This window comes from Falco naumanni, chromosome 1, assembly GCF_017639655.2.
Source record: "Falco naumanni isolate bFalNau1 chromosome 1, bFalNau1.pat, whole genome shotgun sequence".
NCBI lineage: Eukaryota > Metazoa > Chordata > Aves > Falconiformes > Falconidae > Falco > Falco naumanni.
In genome coordinates this window covers 108,941,289-108,956,540 of record NC_054054.1, presented here as the reverse complement: position 1 = coordinate 108,956,540, position 15,252 = coordinate 108,941,289, and the positions used below count along the sequence as shown (strand labels likewise).

Below are 15,252 nucleotides of genomic sequence, written 5' to 3'. Positions count from 1 at the left end.
CCATACCTACAAAGAGAACGAGGCAGGGGCCCTCATTAAGCTGCACAGCATTGGAGTCTGTCAGCTCCAGCACCGGCTTGGGGTGCCAGGGGAACTCATGGCATTCAATATCGTTCAGCACCTCCACCCGCCCCTGCCGCGTGATCACGTCTCCCTTGGAGTCCAGGACGATGAGAGTCGGGATGCCTGCAACGGAAAAAAAACAGGGGGGATCAGCCAAAGCGCAAATCAGCCAGCGACAGGGCGTGGGGAGAAAGGCCTTTTCCTATCGCCTCCAGCTCTGGCAGCAGCCCAGCAAGCATGCTACCTCTCCACAGCTCGCTCACGGTGTAGGAATCGGGGCCCCTGGATCCTGTTTCTGTCCTAGCAGAGCGCTGTAATTCAGCAGGCAGAGCAGGAAGCTGAGAGACAGGCTCTGGCATTGCCTGCCTCTCCCTGCCCGAGTGCAGGCAGGGGTCACTGCCATCTGGCGCTCCCAGATACAAACCCCACCAACACGGGGACCCTCCTCGCAAGAACCTCTTGCAAATTGCCAGACAGACATGCCCCCCTGCGCAGGAGGCAGAGCAGCACTGCCCCACAGGCACCACCACCCCAGCACTGAGATGTGCCTGCCGCTGGAACAGCCCGGTGCCCGGTTCACAGGAACACATGCAAACCTTTTTGCAGGGTGGACCACAGACAACGGCAGCCAGGAAGCAGGGTGTGTTCCTTCCCAGAATATATTTTAGCAGCCACAATCTCTCCCATGAACCCCCGCACCCCTCCAGCACTCAGCGCCAATTGCCCAGCCATTTCCAGAGCACAGGGATGTGTCTGGTGAGTCATGAGCATTATTACCTGGTTCGGACACTGTTTCACACCACCCCAGCCTGGCGAGGCACCCAACACTGCCGGTGGGGGAAAGGCCCCTGGGCTGAGTGGCAGCCACACAGCACTAACCACAGGGATTTAGTGCTCAGGGGCATGGCTCACCCCTGGGAAAAGCCAATACCTACGCCTCTGCAAGCAGAGATGGAGCAGGATCATACCGATCATATAAATTAATGCCAATCAGACTTTGCCACATGGCTAAAACACACACAAATGAAGCTGGCACCCGCCTTACTGCTGCCCTCACAGCGGTCTGGCAATGGCTGTGGTCTGGGGTCTTACTGTCGAGGCTGCCCTCCACACCCAGCTGCCAGTTTCCAAATCCTGCAGGACTGAACTACAGCTACAAGTAATACTACTGTGGCAGAGCAACCCTGCCCTCAGCCACCCTGGGATACCCTCAAGGAGCACAGCAGACTGCCGTGCTGAGGCTGGGGTGGAGGCAAGTCTGGGTCTGTCAGGGAACGGCATGCGGGGAAGAGGAGACTCGCTTGCACACTGGTACTGGCTTGTGGATCTCAAGCATGAAATCAGCTTTGTTTCCCCACCTGGGGCCTGGAGATGCTCGTTACTCAGCGCAACACACCTCTGCCAGCCCTGGCACAGCACCAAGCAGGCGGCCTCCTGCCCACGGGATGGAGGTCCCGAGTTATTTCCTTCTGCAATTTGGACCCTTGGGAAAGGAAGGAAGATGTGCATTTTGCTTCATTTGGGGGAAAAATAAATAAACCAAGAGATAATCAGTTAAGTATGTCCCTCAATATGAAGAGGGACAGTAATCTGCCACAACACATCACTCCTGAGACTAATGAAGCTGTGCAAGAATGTCCAGAGTCTACTGGATCATTGCACTGGGCAGGACCAGGGACTGGGGGACACTGCATGAGGTTCTGGCCCTTGGGACAAAGCAGCATTCTGCCCTGAGCTACGGGGCTGGAAAGGCCAGTTATAAAGAAGAAGCCTCTGTAAGGGAGGCAAACACACTTGCAGCAGAGATTTAGCACAAGTCACCTATTCTAATGTGGCTGGGCTGTCAGTGGGGCAGGGTGGACACCAGCTGGTGACCATCCCATCTGATAATGCACCGGTGAGGCTTTCCTGCCACAAAACAGTCTGGGTCAAGTCAACAGGAGTGGCTCATGTTGGTGACTTCATCTGGAAAGCACACCATTCCTCTCTCATTGAGGAGACAAAGAAACATCCCACAAGGAAGGAAGAGGGGACAGTTTGGGATCAGGTCCCAAGTGATGAGTGAAGTGATCAATGCTAGTGCCAGGTGCTGCTGTCTGCTTCTCATCACCTGGGCTTCAATCTGCTCACTATCCAGCACCTCCTGCTTCACCCAGCAACATCCCCCAAACCACGATCAGCAAACCAAGGCAACTCAGATCCTCCTGCCCTCATCCTACGGCTCATTTTAAAGCTCATTCATTAGCAATACCCTGCAGAGACATTCTCTGAGCAGGGGGGACCCAGCATGCTTGCCCTTGCCAAACTCCTGGCACTGCGCTCCCATGTTTGTACCACAGTGGGTTACTCACACACCCTCTGAATTCAAGGCATTTCTCTAGGAAATACATGGCCATCTGTCTGTCCCATGCCTGCCTGCAGGTCCAGGCGAGTGGCTGCATTCCCCTCATTCCAGCCCAGCAGGGTCCTTGCATTCCTGCTGGTTCGCTGGGGCTGTGAGCACCCGGCTGGTGCAAGAGCAGCAGCAGAGCAGCAGCGCAGGAACCGGCCCAATAACTGGGCTTGCAAATCCTAAGGGTATGCCAAGAAAACCATTTTGTATCACAAAAAGGCTTATTCATTACCTGCTGGTATTCAAAATAGCTCTAGGGCAGGGATGGGTTAAACAGACTGTAAGGAATTGGGAAATCTCACTCTGGCTCTACCCTCCAAGGCACAAAGTACTACTGAAGCCAACAGAAGGCACACAGTGATCAGTATCCCACATGATCCGGATCTTTATCCATTTGTGATTCCCAAACCCGTCCCACATGCCTGTTTTTCCATCCTCTCCAGACCTGCTTTATACATGAGAGACAGGCAAGGAATGTGGGTTCAGCTTGGTACCCTGTCGCCACTCAGCCTGAACGATGCAGCATATACCAAGACAGAGATTTCAAACAAGCTTTGCTGATCTGGAAAAATTAAGGGCCTAATTTAGACACAGATCTGTGAGTGCGATCCCACAGCTATCAGGGACTTCATCCACTATTCAAAGTATTCTGACTTTACCTGATTTGCATATGCGGACACACACACCAAAGCATCCAGCCACTAAAACCTCCAACTGTGAATACAAAACAGACTCAAGAAAACAAGGAGTCTTTAAGATAATTCATTCTGAGTTTAGCACATTCTGCAAATGTAAGTAAGACATCAAAAAGCGTGGGGCTGGGTTTTCAATCTGTTAGGAGGTATGTGACACATGCTAGGCTAATTCCTGCACCTTTTACCCTGCACCAGAGGTTTCTCACCAGCCACCGGGCTCTGGCTTCCTTTCTGGACCTGCCCGGTGAAGGCTGAGGCAACCCATGTGCTCCCGGTGCTGAGCATCGCTGCCTTGCTCAGCTCCTTCCTGCACATCCCTGGGGTTAGGACACAGCCTTGCCAGGCTCACAGTGGCATCCCATAGGATCAGCCTTGTCTTCCCAGGTGAACCCGGTTACTGCTCCCCTAGCAAACACGTCCTCTTTGCATGGGGGACAGACCAGCAGGACCAGGGGAACCATCCTTAACCTAATTCACACCTGCTAACCCTGATACTTTCCCCTCGGTGCCCCCCTCCCTGCTCATCCCAGTCACTATTTGTTATTTATAGTGCCTTTTGGGGGCTTTGGTAATTGCCCTGAGTTATAACACCAGAATTTACTTATCAAGAAGAATCACAGATCAGACACTCCACAATGAATATTGTATAAGCTTGGATAAGAATTAGCATAGACAAGCTCAGTTTGATTTTATGCATTAGAAAATGGATTTGGTTCCCATGGGGCTAGCATTTTATGAAAACAGAGGGGCCAAATGATTTATTACAGAACCTGGCAACACATCTACCTATTTACATATTAAAACCTATATCTGACATGGAAATCTCATCTGCATTAAGTCTGTTTGGTGAGTAATCAAAATCAACATGAAGCAAACACTCAGAATACACCAACCGCAGGGTGTGTGGTGGGTTTTACTGCTGCTCTTTCAGCCTTTCAGAAGAAAGCTCCAGAAACCTTATGGAAGAAGCTTCCCATAACAGTGACTTACAGGCTGCTCCCAGTAGCTGGGCTGTGGGAGTGACCTGCAAGTGTCTGGGCTAAAGCATCGGGTAGGGAGAAAACAACAGTTTTTGGAAGTTCCCCCAAGGGACTGCAAATCCCAAAGAGATGCCACGGAGTCCATAGCGAATATTCAGGAACCCAAAAGGTCTTGTAAGATACAGAACAACAAGGGGAGATTCCTGTCTAAACACAAAATTCATCACTGCTCCCCATTCCATCAGGAGACCTAACTCAGGGGATTTCACCTAAGGCAGGACCACACAGACCGGGAGCTGCCTGCATAACAGAATTACTTCTAAGCAGCCACGACACAAACATGACTCTTTCTTAAGATAGTGCTGCACCCAGAAGCAATTTAATATAGGTGGGTACGGTACAGCAGCACAGTGACTGCATATACGTTATGAATAGAGGCATTCAAGTAAACCCAAATAAAGACCAATAACTCAACTTACATTTTATACTGAGTTTTTGAATGCTGTAGGGGCCAACACAGGACTAAAACAACAAGAGATTTGACTGTCTTGCTGCTTTCCACCACAGAAACTTAAAGCCGTCAGGAAAGACAAGCTCTTCTGTTGTTTCAGCTCCTGGCCTTACAAAAACCAGTGGAAAAAACCACCCCATATGCATGCTGTGCTCACAATCCAAGGCACCACCAGGATGGTAACCTGGACACTGAGTGGGCTACGTGCTTTCTATCGCTGGTGCATAGGTGCAACTCCAAAGGGGGCTTTGAAGATGCTTGGCAGCATCAGAGCCATGCATCTGGGGAAAGGCAGATGAGGTTATACGGGTCTGATTTTTCATTTAGGTGGAATAACCACCAGTGGTGATGAGCTCAGACCACAACACGAGCTTTCTTTGCAGAAAGCCTTCCTTACAGCTGGTGCAGCAGCTTGCTGCAAAAGCCTGACTGCAAACAAGCAGGCAACCTCAAAGTCTGCACACAGGATTCCAATTCGCTGGCTGCACAGGGGTCAACAACAACCTGGAGGCCCCGGGAACAGCACAAGGGTTCACCTCCAGCCCTCTCCCTCGTTTACCGGTGACCCAGCACCCTGCTCCACCCCAAAGCACAGTGGGGAAAAGAGAGCCCAGCCCAGCCTTGCAAAGCCCATGGCACACAGGTGGGAAGGCAGGCGGGACAGCAACACCTCCTGCACAGGGTGCAAATTAGCCTGCCTGCACATTCCCACACGACTTTGGGATCGCAGTTCATCCTTGTGGAGAAGTTCCCACTTTACAGGAAAACCATGATAGGTTAGAAGGGTTTGCACTCAAACATGCCTAAATCCCAGGGTCAGTGTCCCTGGGAGAGCAGCTGAAATGCAGAGGGTAATATGGGAGCTACCCTGGCAGAGGAAGGGGTCAGGGTGCAGGGGAACAACAAATACTTTTATTTTCAGGTCAGAACACAGTGACGAGAGACATTTAAGGAACCAGTGGCTGGAGTTAGAGGGAAAGCTGTTGTCACCGTTTCCCGGGCTACAGCATGCCTGCTGCTCAAGTATCCATGTCTGGACACCTTATTTACAAAAAGTCCCAGTGAAACTGGCAGCAGTCCTGCAGTGCTCAGCCGAAACCAGCACTGGAGAGGTCTGTGAGCAGGCCGGGGAAAAGACGGATGAATTTGGAAAGCTCCTGCCTCGTGGGAAGGTAATTAAGCAGCAAACTGATGGCTATTTAAAGCAGGCAAATGGTTGTTCTTGGTTTAAGGTCAGGGAACAGAGCTGAGTGACAGCACCTGAACTCATGCCAGAAAGGGTGTTTGGAGAGGACCCCAAGGAGGGATTATTTCTCCTGCCACTCTGCCCAAGCCCTCAGCCACCTTCGGCAACACTCCTCCTTCCCTGCAGATTGTGTTAACAGCCTGCCAGCCCGCACCCACCTGACGGCCATCAGACAGAAACAGATGAGAAACAGGCACGCTGCAGCAAGACCCTTTAACCACAGGGAGAAACTATATGTACATACATAAGACCTCCTTATGAGCTAGTCACCTTGCATGTCTCTATGCTGCAGTCTGGCCCCTGCAGGAACAAGGTGCCAGTCCCCAGGAGGGCTGCTGTGAGCTTTTATCATCTTTGTGACTCTTTAAAGCCACCCAGACAGACAGAGTCTCTCCCCTGCCTCTATGAGCAGCCGGGGCTGCTGGAATTCTGGCAGTGGCCTGTACAGTAAAAGCAAAGCCATGGTTTACATCAAACACACACTCTTCTGTAATTCATGTCACTAACATAAACCAGATGCCATCTTCCTCAGCCTCTGCAGAGAACGATGGCCTGCCTTTGCGCTACATAAAACAGCAAGAAAATGAAATCTAAACCTTCAAGAAAAAGCAAAATAAATAAATCAGTAATTAGGCAAAAAACATCCAAGCCAAAAACAGCTTCCAAGTTTCCAGGAAGAATTAGGTTGTTTATGGAAGTCCTGTTTCAACTAACAGCCTGCCTGGCAGGTGGTAGGAATGTGAGTTTGTGGAGAGCAGAAACATGAAGCTGCTCTGCCTGGGGCACTGCGCTTTGCTTTGCTGTTTTCTTGTTTTAGTTAAACAAGAGGAGACATTACAAATATTCAGCAAGAGGAGGAGAAAGGGGAGCTGTGCATCACTGTGGCCTTTCCTACCTTGTATGCCATAGAGTCGATTCAGGCGTGACCGTCTGGCCTCATCAGCGTATGGCACAGCTACCCAGGGCATCTCACTGAAATACTGCTTGAAGGAGTCCTCTGACCTGTGCAAGGGGAACAGGGCATAGAATCCAGAGTACAGCCCCTCTGCCTGCCACACTCTTTCTTCTTCTCATTAAAAACCTGGCCTGCAAACCCCTTTATCCCTTCTACCAAAGCCCACTGGTACGGGCTGCTGGCAGACACAACCTGGGGAGAGCCAGACCAAATTTAAAGCCCCCAGTCCCTCAAGAAGAGGTCTGTCATGCATTTTTTCCCGATAAAATATTTCAAACACTCCAGGGCACGTGAAAGTCAACTCATGGTAACAGCAGCGGCTTGAGCAGCCTTCAGATCTCAGACCCAGGAGCCGCAAAGCAAAATACAGAGCTCCTCCAGAGCAAGTGCCTGCTATTGCCCCACTGCTGCCTTTGCCAGCCCCCCTTTGCACTTTGCTGCTGGGCAGAGGGCAAAGGACTTGGGCAGCCCTGCTGATACCAGAGCCAACCTGCTCCACCCCAAATCAGATTTCCTCCTCAAATCAAACCAGCAATGCTCACAGCTTCCCAGCTTGGGGGCAGCCAGCTCTGTCTGCACCGGGTGTTAGTGCCTCCTTACCTGTCTGCACTAACAAAGAGTATCTCAAACTTCTGGCCTGCCTCCTTGATTTTCCGGTAGGACTCCACCAGGACCCTTGTGAGGCTTCGGCATGGTGGGCACTGCAAAACACATACATAAGGACATTGTCTCCTCCACAGGGCCAGGGCCATACCCAGAGGTCCAGATGACCTAGTGACGATAAAGAGACGTCACCTCATTTTTGCTGGTGTGCTGAGCAGCAGCCCTGAACATGACTGGGGCTTATGGCCCATAAGTTGCCAACAAAATCTCTTCCATTTTTAAAATCTGACCACTCTTCCCCTTCTGTAAGGGCTAGTTGAAGATAACAGGCCACTGCAATGCTGTGGCTTCTTCCAGAATGACCAGAGAATCTTAACTGCTTCAACACCAACTGGCCTGTGCTCTCCCACAGAGCTCTCCAGCAAGAGCTGCAGGGGGACCCCCAGAGTACCCAAGTTCACTCCAACTACCCTGCAAAGCACCAATTACTCACCCAGTGTGCAGAGAAATAGACACCAACATGAGAACCCTCCAGGGCCTTGCTGTCTAGTGTCTGGCCATTGTTCCTTAGCAGAGGCCCAGCAACAACTTCACTGAAGGGTTTTGGCCCCCAGGGGAACTCCAGACCTGGGGAGAGGTCAGGATGGGGTTGGAAAGAAGACACAAACCAGCAACAGGCACACACAGCTTTTACAAGTTTCAAAATGTTTCACTAAAAAAACCATCCCACCTTCTGCAAAGATACAGGGGGTCCTACCTGAGGAATCCCACCGGGGTTTATCCCCACCCAAGGGGGATGCAGAGCAACTCCGCTGGCACCACCAAGCCAAGGAAGCTGAGCTCTGTTCTGCAGCCAGGGACACCTCCTTCTCACAGGTATGCTGCACCTGAGCCCGAGTTGCAGCACTTTCAGCTTGACAAAGCCTGCTCTGGTTTTGTGACTGATAAGGCATCTTTTCCTTATCAACAACATTTATTTTAACAACAGAGGGCAAGGTGGTATGTGCTCAGGAATGCAGTCCGACTATTTGCCTTATACTGATACTAGGCATGTATTTATAAATATATATGCACATATTTATTTATAAAATCTTATATATATAAAAACCATGGGGTTTATATGTACTTTTATATATACATATTTATAAAACTAAACTTACACTAACCCTCTGCACCCCAAAGCAAGCATGTGTGTGTACACACAAACATGTGTCCTGAATCATCTGCTGCCAGCATCCCGAGCAATCAATTTACGTATTCAGCCAGGGAGGAGGAAACATCACAGATGGCTCAGGCCACAACGTGTACTTGCTGTACAGTTCCTGCCACCTGAATTAAAGCCTCAGTCACCACACTCAGTATCAGCTGCATGAAGAAACGACAAGCCATGCATGGACAGACTACAGCTGTTGAATGACAGGTCTGCACGGTCTACAAGTAAAGGGCACATGTTTTGCTCAATTTGGTTTTTGCAAATTGGAAGAAGATGGATTTAACATTAACCCCCAGCACAGTAAACCTCAGAAACCAAGAACGGCAGCATTCTTCTGTTGCGTTTGTAAAAAATGGGGAATTCATTATCCTAACAGTGTGATGTCAGCGATAAAGTCCCACTCAGTATTTTGGAAGGATTTTACTCCCAAGGTACGGGAAGCCTGGACTCTCAGTCTGTCTGTCCATGTGGCTCCATTGGGGAAAAATCCAAACTTAGTTTTTCAGTTAGTCTAACTTTTTCCTCATTAGCACTCCAGACAAAAGTCCTGGAGGGGAAATCTTTGTTCTTTTCAACAAGCAAAACCAAAACACAAGATCTGGCAGGAATGATGCAGAAAATTTTATGCTGAAAATAATACAGTGCCTCTATTAGTTAAGTATGACAATAGTTGTTTGTTTGGGTTTTTTACCCCCCTCCACAGCAATTCAGAATGAACTGAATGAAATGAAAAGGCGGCTGTGTGCCCATGTCTGTATGGCACACAGGACTCCAAGTCTTACCTTCTGGGTCGTCTCGGATGACCAGGAGGCCGTTCCTGCAAACCACCTTCCCGGTGGAGGCATCAATAAATATTAGGGAAGGAATGTTGGAGACTCTGTACTTGTTCCACAGCTTCAGCTATAAAAGAGATTGGGAAGGGAGAGGAGAAAGGTGAACTTCATGGTGTGAAAAGGAAGATTTTGGAGCATTAGCATCTTTCAGACCAGAAGTCAGAGCTAAGTGAAAAACAGAGCTGGGGCTTCAAGCAATGCATGTGAAGGCACGTGAGAGCATCCCTTCAGAGCTTCTGGGCCAGTCTGGACCTCCAGCACCTTCACAGACCCACACCATCAACACCATCCCCTTGGTACCACAGGTGAGACCACTGTTTGTCTCACACCTGCTGCAGGCTTGCCTGTGAGTGCAGGTAAAGCTTCTCCTCGTGCTGCCTTTGCCTCTTTGCAAGTAAAATGAAGATAATATTTACCATACTTTGAGGTCTTTGTTTAGAAGACGTGGTAACCGTAAATACTTTTAATGCCACTTCTCTGAAGCAATTTGTAATGCTTCCCTGGCTGTTTCCTCCCCTCCTTTCTCAACGTTCATTAAACAAACCAGCAATCCCTGCCAAGACACAGCCACGCTGAAAACAAGGCCAACACACAGAAACACGATTCTTCTGCAACTGGGGCTTCCCGGGTTTGTCCCCAGGAGCTGATTCACAGGTTTGACATCAGCCTGGGGGCCACGCAGCCCAGCACATCTACCCTGTACTGCAATGGGCAGAAGCCATGCAAGCTGCAGTGACCACGTTTTGGATGTCCTGGTCTAGATGTTGCTGTCTGCTGGTCATTATATTTTGCAGCGAGCTCAGCTCCACACCATGCCAATGACTGAGTGCCCTGGGTGTCACATGGTCCTGGCTTGACATTTCTAAGCATATGCTTCTGGCACAGGATAATTTGGAGCTTAACCCATGTACAGAAGCTCACTGGGATGGGGAGGAATAAGACGACGACAGCTGCTGGCACGGCCCAGCCTGCAGGTGTGGGCTGGCTGTGGCTGGAGGAGCTGGTCTCCCCGCCGTGCACAGAGGAGTTGCTGTGATCACCACGTTTCCTTACATTTCTCCAAGCACTTCAACCTAAACAGTTCAGTGGTGAATTATCAAACTCTTACAGAAAAGCCAAACCATAGCTGAGAGCCAGAGGGGAAGGAAATGAATCACCACCTTCCCCTAACGTCAAGCTCTGCTCTGCAAAGCCCCTCGAGCTCTGCGTGTTTACAGTTCGCATGGGCTTGGAGAATAAAACCCAGCCACGGGAGAAGGGGAGGAGGGGACCCATCAAGAATCCCACCCAGCACTAGCAAGGCTTCGAGCACAAGAGCTGGAGAAAGCCCTACACAACATGCTGCTGCTTCCATCAGTATCTCATGTAGAAACTGGACCTGGGTGTTTTTCCAGAGAAAGAGGCCATGCCGTTCCTGACTTCCGAATAGAGGCAATCCCATTTCCTGAGATGGGAATGATCCAGGGATGAGGCAATGAGGGCAGGAATGAGATGCGATGTGCAGATCTCACCAGAGATCTAGCTGAGGGAAAGTCACATCCACATTCAGGTTTTAATGTCACTGTATTAAGTGTTTCTTCCAGCACCTTTTTATAGAAGATATATCTGGATGAGTGACAGGAGTCAGCCTGCTTGCAAGGGGGTGTTTGCAAAATGCTCTTTGTTCTGAAGGAAAGCATCACCACTGATCTAGGAAGACTTCATTAACCTCTATCTGCCAGGACCTAGACAGAGGCAAGGTTTTGTGTCCTGCCCACCAGCCTTCAATTTCCAGTAGACTTATTTCTTGGGACAAGCCGACTTACTCAACATCATTCACAATGCCGATTCACAAACCAAATGGCCTTGGGCGTGAAAAATAAAAAGGAATCATACTAAATGCAAACCAGCCCCCTCACAAGTACAATCAAACCACAGAAGGTAAAATATATTTCTGTGAAGTTTAAAGGGTGCGGAAAAGCTCTTTGTAAGGATCACAGGCATTTAAGAGAGTGTTGCAAACAATGAGGAAATTACAACTATCAATTGGATCGTTCTATTTAAATAGTTGCTTACATTACACTTCATTTTGCCAAGTCCTTTGTATAAGGGCAGCAGCTCCCCTGGGGCACTACGGCAGGTCATGGCAGTTTTGCTTGGCTGGGGAAGCAGCAGGGTCTGCGCTTCAGAGCCAAGAGGCTGCATCGACTCGCTGTGCTCAGAGGGACGGCGCTGGGACATCCCAGGTAAGGAGGTAAGACCAAACCCAACTCACTCACTGGAAGCACTGGAGCAGCACATGGCTGGCTCCAGGCAGTCTGTGGGGTCCAGCAGGCAAGGCAGCTCTTGCCAACATCTGCCCCTGGTTCTTCTCGAGATATGTAAGCCATCCAAACTGCAGGGAGTGGTCTTGGCTGGTAACCTACAACGCAGATACTCTGTCCCCATGAAATGGAGGGTTGCCACTTCTAACTCATCATTGAGGGTCCACAGGAGAAAGCCTCAAACAAGCAGGAAGCTACGTGTGTCTTGAAAGGGTCAAAAAACATCAAAAAAGGTCAATGTGACATCTGCTGCTGCTGGGGGCACGCATCCATCACTGGGCTCCAAGACTTGAACCCAATGAGTGTCATGTCATGCTCAGTCACACCTTGGGTGAATGAGAACAAGCAACCAAAATTGCAAGGTTTTACCTTACATCTGTGCAAAAGCTGCAGCTCCCAGACACCACAACTCACCATCTCAGGTCACAGCAAAACTGTCAGAGCTTCATACACACTGAGCAGCACTTACTATTTGCAGTGTTTCCTGCCTGGGTTATCATTGATACCCATCATACAACACCAACGAAGTAACATGACCACTGCACGTAAGACAACTGGAACTGGGTTGCCATTTTAAGGCCGGTTATAAAAGGCTTGAATTGGATTGAATTAGTGGTCTTGATGCGCTAACCATACCAATTTTGCTGTCTGCGTCAAAAAGTACATGAATGTGCTGTTTCAAGTGGGAGCACTTTGGTCTGATGATTCTGCTGTGCACTAGGAAAGCTGATGGGGAACGAGAAATGCATGCGCTGCAGGCTGAGTGCCAGGATCCACCACCATTCCCACCGCTCTGGCTCTCTTCAGCCAGACTCAGCTGTCCAAAGCCTGTCAGACAGTTCTGAAGGAAGCCTGATGGTTCCTTTTACTGCAGGTCTGACCTGAAAGAGCAGAACCTAGCTAGGAAATGGGCTGGTTCATTTTAGCTGGGCTTTTTGGGTAAAATAGCTCACTATGGGATTCCCACAACACACCATGATTTCACAGCTGAACTGCAACTTCCAGCAAAGACATCTGATCTCCACCTACAGCCTCTGGACACCAGGATGACCTAACCCATCTTTGTGGCAAACTGTTGCACCAGTTAAGTCTTTCTTGGGGTAAAATGCTGAAGATTTGCACATGCACAGGTTCTGGAAAGGAGATGAGTTCCTCCTTGGTCCCACTCAGCATACGGTTGTGGTCCACGCAGGAAGGGGAGCCCAGGAGAAAAAAGGCATCCCGTGTACAAGTACCAGCACAGCTGCACACCTTGCAAAGGAGTCCGTGGTGGGCAGGGTGTGGGATGTGCAAAACAAATTATAACTTGCTCTGAAACCACAGGATGATGGGATGATAGTTCAGGCAGCAGGGCAGAGTGCTGCCTCAGCAACTTTTAAAAGCTGTTTTTCCTGCCCTGAAGAGGATGACATAGAAATAACATACTCCACGCTCTGAGGATTTGATCATCCATTTAAAGAGGGGATCTCTGCTCCACTTCCCAACAGCTGTTGCAAATCTGTGGGATCAAGCCAAAGCTAACACAGATGTGGAAATAATCTACAGGCTATTCAGCCAAAAAGCAGCTGATCCTCTCGGAGTGCCCTTCACTCCTGGTTCAGGCCGCATGCCTGTTAAATTCAATACTCACCCCAGGACGCCCGCTGGAGAAGGAGCAAGAAAATACAGCCCCCGCAAGACGCTGTACAGGCTGATCAGCTTTACAGAAACGTCTCTGGCTCCTGTGCAGGTGGTTAAGTACAGCAGTCCAGTGGAAAAACCAGAGTCACCAGATTCCTCTGGTAACCTTATCCCTACACAAAGCATCACCACACTGTCCTGGAGGACCTGGAAACCGCAGGGTTGGGCTCCCTCTGCAAGTCCATCCACAACCCGCCACGAGAGGCTTTAAAATGATCGCTTATTAATTGAGGTCTGAGGCAATCCCAAGACGTCACGCCATGCAGCAGCACTCAGAAGCGGTCATAAAGCTGCTCTCCACACTGGCAGCTGGCTCTGTTACTTCCCCCACCCTGGTGACTGGGAAATGCCTGGCTGAGATGCACGTTGGAGAGAAGTTTGCAGACAGCCACAGTAATTTTTCCAGATAAAGGTGTCAGACGAGAGGTCTCCCCAGCAGCCCACGGCTGTTTCTGCGCAGGGCTGCCACCCAGCCAGGGTAGATGAAATTCCCTCCTGCTCTGCGCGTACTGATGGGGAAGGGATCCCCTACTTCCAACAGCTGCCAGGCGCTATTTTTGGTTGTGCTGACTGATTTATCAGCCCTGGTCGCATTCACTTACTAACATAAATCCTGAGCTGCATACAGCAGTTAATGCTGGCAAAGATAAAGCATAACTACTTGCAGTGAAACGAGCCCCGGCCAGTGGGAAAGCGGTCCTCCCGTCCTCGTCAGGGGCTGTGTTTCTCTGCTGTTGTGTGAACTTAAGCTGTAAACGCTCTCACACCTCCATCTTTCACAGGACATGGAGATGCCTCTGCCCAGGAGAAACAGGTTTCAGAGGCACCTGCCCATACCAGTAGCAGGGCAGACGCTGCCTTTGTTGCTCTTGCAGCCCACACTTCTACCCTGACCAGCAACAGCCACAGCTGGTTTAGAAACTCTAAGGTAGATCCCTCAACAATAATGAACATGTTCCTAATGTGGATGGCTGCTGCTTTCCACTAATGAAATGCAAAGCCATTTTTCTTCTAAAAAATCCACCCTTGATGGCAACACCCCCAGGGTCTGGGCAATTTCTCTGGCGAGGTGTTGGTTAGACCCCGCTTTTCCAACAGCCCCCACGAGTGCCCATGCAAGAGCACCATGGGGCTTCCATTACAGACATAAGCTTACCTCTTGCCAGCGTCTCCTTCCAGAGCCATAAGCTGAAACGTGAAGTCTGAGGAACACAAAGCAGCACCCAAGTGGAAAAGCGCCCTTGGGCCAGGGCTGTGAGGACTGGCAGAGCCCATTGCCCAGCCATGCCTCCAGCTCTGCCGCATGGAGCGGCTCTGGGCTGGCGAGACAGCCACGGCCATCGCCACCGCTCTGCTCCCACAATCCGGCACTGCAGGGGACCTCTCTGTCCTCGCCTGCTCGCAATGTTAAACTGCGGCTTTTACATCGTGCCTTAAAGGGTTTACAAGCACCAGGGGCCACCCAGGCTCTTCAGACAACAGGCATGGGGCTGCAGAACAACAAGCTGCTCCCTCGCCCCCTCGATTTAAATCCAGTTCACGCCTGTCCCTTTGATTCAATCTCAGCTTGGGCAAAAGCTCCTCTCCCAACCCCCTCTCACTGCTCCTTTCCCTTTGTGCAGAAGGGAACCCCCTCAGCAGAAGGGGACAGGGTGCAGGAACAACATGGAGCCAAGCAGAGGGGGGAAGCACCAAGGGCAGATGCTGCACGCCAAGGTCTGACCTTGTGACACAGAGGAGACCGAGAGAGGCTTGGGATAAATTAATGTCTGTTGTGC

General features: G+C 50.2%; 1 protein-coding gene across 2 annotated transcripts in view; it reads right to left on the bottom strand.

Moving 5' to 3' along the window:
• NXN (nucleoredoxin) overlaps positions 1–15,252 on the bottom strand; it is a 54,012-nt gene that overhangs the window by 6,529 nt on the left and 32,231 nt on the right. For both annotated transcript variants that reach the window (XM_040617804.1, XM_040617811.1), the window contains exons 2-6: positions 9,441–9,558; positions 7,939–8,072; positions 7,443–7,543; positions 6,783–6,889; positions 7–186 (exon numbers count right to left, since the gene is read on the bottom strand). In XM_040617804.1, the coding sequence (XP_040473738.1) occupies positions 7–186; positions 6,783–6,889; positions 7,443–7,543; positions 7,939–8,072; positions 9,441–9,558 (640 nt within the window). The remainder of the gene's footprint in view (positions 1–6; positions 187–6,782; positions 6,890–7,442; positions 7,544–7,938; positions 8,073–9,440; positions 9,559–15,252) is intronic.